This window comes from Pristis pectinata, chromosome 1, assembly GCF_009764475.1.
Source record: "Pristis pectinata isolate sPriPec2 chromosome 1, sPriPec2.1.pri, whole genome shotgun sequence".
Classification (NCBI taxonomy): Eukaryota; Metazoa; Chordata; class Chondrichthyes; order Rhinopristiformes; family Pristidae; genus Pristis; species Pristis pectinata.
Window position 1 is genome coordinate 87,975,385 of NC_067405.1, and position 8,747 is coordinate 87,984,131.

The 8,747-nt window shown below is 45.2% G+C and overlaps 1 protein-coding gene across 2 annotated transcripts; it reads right to left on the reverse strand.

The window, feature by feature from the left end:
* Window positions 1–1,632: 1,632 nt before the first annotated feature.
* Window positions 1,633–8,431, reverse strand: LOC127577940 (mRNA decay activator protein ZFP36L1-like). Of its 2 annotated transcripts, none has more exons than XM_052029654.1 (2): window positions 8,301–8,431; window positions 1,633–4,646 (listed from the first exon to the last, which is right to left on the reverse strand). In XM_052029654.1, the coding sequence occupies exon 2, from the start codon at window positions 4,638–4,640 to the stop codon at window positions 3,663–3,665; it is 978 nt and encodes a 325-aa protein (XP_051885614.1). In that variant the 5' UTR covers window positions 4,641–4,646; window positions 8,301–8,431; the 3' UTR covers window positions 1,633–3,662. The 2 variants fall into 2 exon arrangements, with proteins under 2 accessions (XP_051885614.1, XP_051885607.1); XM_052029647.1 differs by lacking the exon at window positions 8,301–8,431 and adding an exon at window positions 6,549–6,922.
* Between the last annotated feature and the right edge of the window lie 316 nt (window positions 8,432–8,747).

The window sequence follows — 8,747 nt, forward strand, 5'->3', positions numbered from 1 at the left end:
CTGTAAAAGCATTCTTTCCCCATACTGGCTGAGAATTGTTAACAGAACAGAGGATGGGGTATAGAATGCCGTCAATGTGGCAGTTGGGTGGGGTTGTGGATATGGCGGGTGTGGAAGAGGTTGCTATGTAGCCAACATCATGAGGGGACACGGTGGTCTGGATTTGGCCCATGTATTAGACACTCTTGATCTGCCTTTTTCATCACGGCACAAATTTATTCGTTGTCTCACAAATGCACTAATCACATGTTGACTGTGATTGATAGCATCACTTTCGAACCAAATCCAAAGAGGAACTTGTTATTCATATCCCCATGCCGTCCTGAAGTCACTTAGTTCCAACTTAGTGTGTTTTTTCTACTGTATGAACAGAGTAAGGACTCTTCAAGCTTGCTTCATAGAAACTCCGAGAACCTTTGCTTTCATCTCACCGATCCTGGCAGGGTCCTCAGGCCAAGAGGTCCATCCAATTCTCATTATTTCAGAACTGCACGCACACTCATTGAAAAAATTCACTTATTCTCCTTCCAAGGCAGGGAAGGCTACTTGTAGAACATTTTGGGATCAAGTGCTTCATCTCAATTGCAAGCCCTCTGACATCTCAAAACAGCCAGCACCGTAATACACAGTACCTTTTGTTGTGTTTGTCATAGCTAAAAATAATCTTGTTTAGTTTGCTAACATTCACATCCCATGATTTTATCACTCACTCTCCCTTTGTATCACCTTAGTACCATGCACTCTGTTGCTACCCAACAGACTGCCTGAGGTCGGGTGAGGATCATCTGCCTGTGGTGTATCATTACTATCTTGACCACTATCCATTTATCCCCACCGCACCAACTCTCGATTCTGTCTGAACCTGAACCCAGTACCAAGGTCCACTCTGGAAATATAGTAAGTAACTCCCATTAATCAGTCATACAGCACAGAAACAGGTCCTTCTGCCCATCAAGTCCCTGTTGACCATCAACCACCCATTTACACTAATCCCATTTTATTCTCTACCCCCCACCCCCCCATTTCCATCAACTCTGCCCAGATCCTACCACTCACCTGCACAGTAGGGTCCATTTACAGCAGCCAATTAACCCACTAACCCATAAATCTTTGGGACATGGGAGGAAACTGGAACACCTCGGGGAAACCCACTGTCACAGGGAGAATGTGCAAAGTCCACATAGACAACGGCCAAGATCAGGATTGAATCTGGATCATTGGAACTGTGAGGGAGTGGCTGTACCAGCAGTGCCACTATGCCATTTCAGGACAGTGTCAGATCCACACAGAGTCCTAACCTTGGCCCTGTACTTTGTGCATTCACAACTTTCCCTCTATTTCCCGGCCTTTGCAGGTTCCAATTTCCTCTAATCGGATTTTGTCCAGCGGTGTCAACTCATTTTAAGAGCTGGTTATCACATGCTAGAAAAACAAGTCTGCAAGTTCGAGATCAGGTTGGACAAGTTTAGTGACCATTGTGTTTGCATTAAATTTCTGTTAGGACGGCATTAATTCACATCATTAGCACATCACTCAACACCAGCACACCCTGGCTACACCTTGCCTTGGATTTTAGCAGAGCACAAGGCAACAGTTCCAGGAGGGACAAATCCAGAGTTACCACACTTTGGAAAAAAAACATTGGGGTTTATTGGTTTACATCAGAACCAGTCATTACAAAAGCATTCTGTATAAACAGACATTAAAAAATAAACAAATGTAGTGAACAATGAGAAAAAATACATTCAACTTCTCTTTGTGCCAAGTCCTGCTTGTTTCTCTCTAAAAGAGGGCAGGACCTACCAATATAAGTATTAATTACACGGAAAGCATACATCAATGCTTGGAATGTGTTCAACAGGCACTTTTGTGTCACAGTACTGAGTCTGCACTTTCTTAAGTCTCTTGCATTATGGAAGCTGACCCAAAAGCCTAAAGTACAAGGCCATCGTTGGCAACAAGAGCTTAAAGGCAGTAAACACAAGGCTGACATAAAAATACATGAGAAAAAAACTATTTTATTTTAAAAAGGAAGGGGGCAGGGAGGGAAAACTAAAAAATAAATAAATTCAAATGTTTTTGTGTTTTTAAATTACTTTTTTTATTAAATAAAATAACTGAAGAGTAAAGTTACAAAAACCCTCGTCATTGTAGTATAATATATTAAACTGTGAAAACGAAAATAAGAAAAGGAAAAACCTCACAATTTTAAGATTAATAAGATCATAATTTAAACATAAAAGAAAAATATATTTCTATCGTTCGTCATTGTGATAAATACAAACAAAAATGCATATGTTTTGCAATAAATATGTTTTTGATAAGTTAAATAAGCATTTTTTTGTGTGTATGTGTAAGTGAATGCAGTGACAAGCGATATTTTTAAATCCTTTCTGAATGTTCTGCAGAACTTTTTTAAAAAAAAGGAAAACAAAAGGAAATAAAATGAATTAACTTGGCACAAGTCAAAGGCTGAAGACTAGCTGGTTATACGATCTCTCACCCTCCCCTCCCCACCCATTGGGGAGCTGGAATACCAACTATCCAACTATTTTTTTAAACCCCTGCAAGGAAATTTTCCCTGTCCCTCCCATAACACAAAAAAAGGCTAATTCCTACAGTTGTTTTGTCCAACAGGTGCTCAGAAACAAGTCAGCCAGAATTGTAACAGTAAGTCACCAGCAATTGTCAATCCCAGGCAAGGTAACACCTCCTGTAGAACAATCCCAGTGGCTATAATGGAAGCAATCAGCGCCGTGCTTGTTCAAATCCAGTCCCTGGTGTTGATAGATTGTCATTAGAGGACTTAGATGGAGGGGCAAAGCAAGGTGAGGAACGAGGTAAGCAGAGTCGGTACTAATGGGAGGTTTGTGAAAGATGGTTAGGCAGAGGTGTCCTGATACCTGGTTCATTTCACAAAAGCATCAGAGTAGGATGTGTACAAGCATCATCCCCACCAAAAAGATCACCCAAACTGTGCAAAGGCACTTTGGGAGGGGATGGAGAGGCCACTGTCACAGACAATGCAGCAACTCCAGAAGGGAGGGCACAGAAAGTTACTGCAAAGGGGTATCAAATCCAGATTCTGCTACATCAACGATCTGTTTCAGCAAATGACTGATAATTACACCACGCAGTTCTCTTTTTAAAACAAAATTCTCTTCGACAACACATGGACTTTTACAGTCCGGCAGATAGGTAGCTGTTTGACGTCAAACTCTTTCAACAAAGTGCCTCGACTCAACTGGGCCAATCCAATCAGGCAGTCCAAACCTAACAGATCGTGCTGGGATGACAATTCTCTGCAAATCCCAAACTGCTGACATATCAGGAACGTACTGAGTAGGGGAGGTGGGGAAATCAATCCATTTCCAAAAATTGAATTTCTTATCACAGAAAACAAAGAGAGCTAAGTAAATGTGCAGTACCCCTGCTGATCACAGTGAAAACTCAACAGTTGGATTGTAGGTCATCAGTGGATATGGTACATAGCTGGTAAGTCAATTCTAACCTGGGTAGTGGGTCAAAGGCTGGCTAACTGGTACATTAAGGAATAAAAGGTCCATCTTAAATGCTTGCTCAGATTAGGGCTATGTTTCGTTACTGCTGACAGCTCTCCGCTTCTTCCGGCGCTCGGGATGGGGGGAAAAGGAGGAACCGAGCTAGTCGTCCGTGATGGAAAGTCTGCTGAAGATGGGAAGGCGCTTGTTAAAGTCAAGGACTGGTGACTCGGAGCCGCTCACGCTGCCGGAGCTGCTGAGGCAATCATCGGACAACGAGTCGGGGGGGCTGGGCGAAGGCTCGAAGAGCTGGGGCGACTCGGCCAGGGGGCGGAGCAGGAACGAAGTGGGGGAGTGGGCGCCACCATTGGTGGACACCGTGGGGACCTGGATGCCGATGCTGGGCGCGAAGAGGCTAGCCAGCTCCTGGCTTGAGTAGGTGAAAGGGTTGCTGGCGCAGCTCGGCAAGGTGGGGGAGGAGCTCAGGTCTTCCGCGGTGAAGATAGGCGGAGGGGTGATGGAGGTGGGACTGTCCAGCAGCCCATTGGAGGAACTGGAGAAGCCGGAGAAGCTGTAGCTGTGCTGTAGACAGGGCCTGTCCACCTTGTTGGAGGAGGAGAGTGGGAGGTGGTGCTGATCATGCCCGGGTGACATGCGCCTCTCTTCCGCGTTGTGGATGAAGTGGCAGCGGGGTCCGTAGGGGCAGAAGCCAATGGTGTGGAAAGTGCGGCAGAGCTCCGTCTTGTACTTGGGGTGGCGGGCCAGGCTCCTCAGCTCGTGAATGCCATGGGCGAACTGGCACTTGTCACCGTACTTGCATGCGCCGTTCTCCTCGAAGGGGCGGCACAGCTCCGTCTTGTAGCGGCTGGAGTTCACCTGGCTCTGGGGCTTCTGGAGGCCCGTCTCAGAGAAGGAGCGGTCCCGGAACTTGTTCTCCTTGTTGGCCGCGTTGCCGCCGCCACCCTGCTCCAGCTTCAGGCTGTTGAGGAGCTGGTTCTGTGTGAACTTGGAGTTAGTGTTGCCGAGGGTGACCGAATGCCGCCTCTGGTAGTCGACCAGAGTTGGTGTCCCGACTGCCTTCCTGTCCAGCAGGGGCACCCCGGTGCTGCCTGTGTTGATGTTGTTATTGTAGCTCATCATCTTGTTCTGGAATGGGCAGGGTTGGAAGAAGATAACATATCACATTAGAAGTCACATGGGACATCTAGCATAGAAAGAGGCCATTCAGCCCAAATGGTTAATGCTAGCTTTGGGCTGTCTTTTTCCCCACCCAACCAGCATAACGTCTTTCCCCAGCTTCCTTTCACAATCGCACCAATTGGGGATAGAACATAGAACAGTTCAGCACAGGAACAGGCCCTTCGGCCCACCATGTCTGTGCTGAACACATTGCCAAAGACGAGCCCCATATTCAATCCACTCCTGGTGAGGCTGGGTAGCTGGCACAGGTTGCTAGGGTTCGAGACAAGGAGCACAAGTCTTCCTTGAAGGTAGTGTGGGAGGAGGGGGAGGGGGTTATGAGGTGGGACTGCCCAGCAGCCCATTGGAAGAGCACTGTAGACAAGGCCTACCCACCCTATTGGAGGAGAGCAGGAGCTGCTGGGCACGCCCCTCTCATTCTGTGATGGTGTTGAATGAGAAGCAGGCAAGAGCCAATGGTGTGGAAGGAGTAGTTGAACTCAGCCTCGTCTCTTCCTCCTTACGGGACTGCCCTCATACAAATCGCCACAGACTCGTATTCCAAGCCTACCCCTGATTAAACTCCCTTAGTTTCACACACTCTACTTTAAAAAAATAGCGACCCTTGCCTGCTCCCCCCCTTTCCATGACAAGGCACAAGGAGTTGCCAAGGAGTGCCGCCCTCAGTGGAAGCTGGTTGAATTTGACATCAAACATGATAAAATCTTGTTTACATTAACAGGCAAGAAACAGACTGCAGTTAAGTGGGCGGAAGTAGACACCAATTAGTCCCCATAAAGCCTGTTCCTCATACAGTTACAATAAAGGTAAGCCCCACTGCTAGCTTGTTAAGCCTGTTGTAGATTTAAGATTCCACCCACTAGGCGCTCCTCTCCCCTGCAAAATCACCAAGCCAGTGTCGCCCACTCTGCTCTCTCCATCTCCCAACTTTTTTTTCCTCCAATACCCAGAGAACCCTGTCCCAAAATAAAACACACACACACCTCCCAATTGTCTAGGAAAAACGAGGTGGCAACGTCCCAACTAAAAGCACGCAATCGAACTTAAAATAAAAGCGCGCTCGGACGAGACACATTTGAAGCGGGTGACTTGAGAGTCCCCGCATGTGGCTCGGGTCTCTGCCGTAGATCCCCGCCCGGGGGACCCGTTGCCAGCCCCTTATCTCTGCGGCGGGTCGGTGTTTTCAAAGAGGCGGTTGACCATCTAGCGCCGGCGACCACAAGACGGGACAAGACGTTCAAAAAGGAACGGAGCTGGCGGGAATCGAACGCTCCAATTCAGAACACCGGCCCGTTCTAAATCACATTGCCAACGTTCCAAAATCAGACCAGCTACGTTCTAAATCAGAACCTCCAGACTCAAAATCAACATTACTTTATTCAGGATCAAAACCTTTCCCTCTGGACTTAAAACAGCCAGTTTGGAGAGGAGGAGTAAGATAAAAGTGGATTAAATGTTATGAACACAAGAGTTAAAATTCAACATACACACAGAGACAGAAATGGGTCAGACAAAATAAAAACTTCCAAAGATCAACAAACTAGCTCCTCCAACACAAAATCCAAAGTCGCAGAAAATCCACTAAAATTGGAAGGGAATTGGAAAAAAACACAATCCGATAGCAAATGTCTTTAAAAATTAAAACGCTAGGATCAACAGGCTTGTTTTTTTTTGTAGGGTCTGCGAAAAGAGACTGAATTCAAAACTGCAAATGTTTTTTTTAAAGTTTCAGAATGAATGGTGCAAGATCGGGAGTGTTTAAAAGCTGCAACGTGTTGTTATTAATAGCGCCCATTCCCCCCAACCCTCCCCCCCCCCCAACCCAACTCAAAGTTTGCTTTTTTTTACCTTGCATAAAACTTCTCCAATATCGTAGAAACAAGAGACTAATTTCGTGGACATTGCCGATGTTAACACTGAGCAGGGCCACGCGGCAGCGAGAGGGAAGACTGGCGGCCGGAGACGGGACGGGACGGCTTAGATCGGGTCGAATCAACTGCAGCGAGTCTCCGGCTGCTATTATTTTTCTTTCCTCTCTCGTTTGCAAGCTTCCCACTCGCCCCGCAGACTTTTAGCAACTCGCAGTCCGACATCACCCATAAATAATTTCCCTTCCATCCGTAGGCGGATCCCTGGTATTTAAATCAGCCAAGCTTGTGGGCTAGCGAAACAACTTCTTGACTGACAGTAACTACACCCACCAGCATTTTTTTAACTCGCCCCAAAAAAGAAACATTCAAGACTTTTAATAACTTTAAAACCTTCTAAAGTCTGTTCATTTTTAAAGAAAACTTTTGGATCGTAAAATTAATATTTAATAAATAATGTACTTTAATGACCTCACCGAGAAAATTTAAGTAACTAATTGATAGGTTTTTATTGTTTTTTCCTGGGGGGGGGGGGCGGGATTTGGACTAGCTCCCCAGCTCAAAAGGGATTGGATCTAGATGGGGGAATATAGTTATTGCGAAATGTTCGAGCAAGAGGACAGAGTGCACAGTTGTTTAAAACCCTTTCTGTTTTACTGTCCCATTTTTAAAATGTAATCGATTAAAGGGTCTAGGTTTGTTGTGCTTTTTTTTGAAAAAAGGGTAGTGAAAGTTGGATAAGCTTAGAAGTTTGTGGAGTTGTTTGTCAAAGCCTAGGTTAGTGTTTTTTTGCAAAGCCTGATGTCCACTCGCCGTGTTCTGGCACTCGTTTCCGACTGATTTGCATTGTGCGCAGCTTATCATGTGTAACAGATGGTTACAATTTCAGTCTGTTGCAACGGGTTTTGGCGGGAGAGCGCACATGGCGCTAAAAGGGGTTTTTTTGGCTGGGGAGGGGAATTCAAATAAAGTGGGGTAATGTTATTAAAATCTTTAAAAAAATAATTCGAAAGGGCAAACGAGTATTTCTAAAGTAAAGAGTCAAGTATTCCCGCTGTTAATCCTAAACAAAATAACCCCGGAGGTTTAAAAAAAAGGCTTATTAAAACCAGCTGACGGGGGAAAACCAGTATTTATATTAGTAGCTAGGCCTGTTTTTCTTTGCCTTGTCTTTTGGCTAGAGGAATGCGGTAGTTTTTTTTAAACTAAACAGAATGGAGAGTTCCGATTTAATTCACGGAATTTTTAAAATTTAAAAGACTTCCTACCTCTTTTAAAAACACAAGTAGCTCCAAAAGGTCCCAATTTCCTGTTGAATTTAATGCAAATACTTACCGGATTAGCAAAAAACAAACAAGTTTTCACTAAATATGTTTCGTGTGTGTTTTATTTTAATTCCCTCACATCTTAGCATTCATCAATGTTAAATCTATGAACTGACGACGCGTAAAGGGAAGGTCAGGAACTGTGCTGGATTTCCAGTTTAATTCACCTTAGGGAAAATGAAAATAATGCACATTCAAACATCAGTCCCCAAACTCTTAAACCCATCTGCACATGGCTGATGCTCGGCAGAAAGTTAACTACAGGTCGTCAATCAAGTGCAACTCAACTTTATTTTTGCATATATTATTTTTTCTGGAAATGGTCTAGCGACAGACATTCTTTTCAAAAAAAAGAGAAGCCGGAATGAGCAGAGACTGGGTCGGTTTGAAAGGTTTTGGTTAATTACCTTATCGGCCACTGAGATATATTTGGTAGGAGCTCGAACCCAAAGACAATCTCTTTAGATTCATCTGAGGGAGTGCAACTGCTCCTTGCTCTGACGCCTCTCTCCATGTGCCGGGTCTATGTCTAATCTTGCTCTGGGTCTGATTCCACCCCCCCGGCTACAGGGAGGGGAGGTTCTATGGGATGGCGTGTTGCAGTACTTCCTGCTCTCACACACTGTAAACAATTCCGGCTCTCGCAAAATAGGCCCCGTTTCGCCCGTCCTCCACTTCAGATAGTTTGCTGGAAAGTTTACTTTTTTAAAAATAACGCCCCGCTCGCTTTCTCTCTGTGTGTTTCCCTCCACCTTCTGCCTTTAATTAAAGACACAGCGTTTCAGTCTTTCCTATTTGAGTACAGCCTTAACACAGAAAAGGGCCCTTCGGCCCATCGCGTCTATGCTGACTTT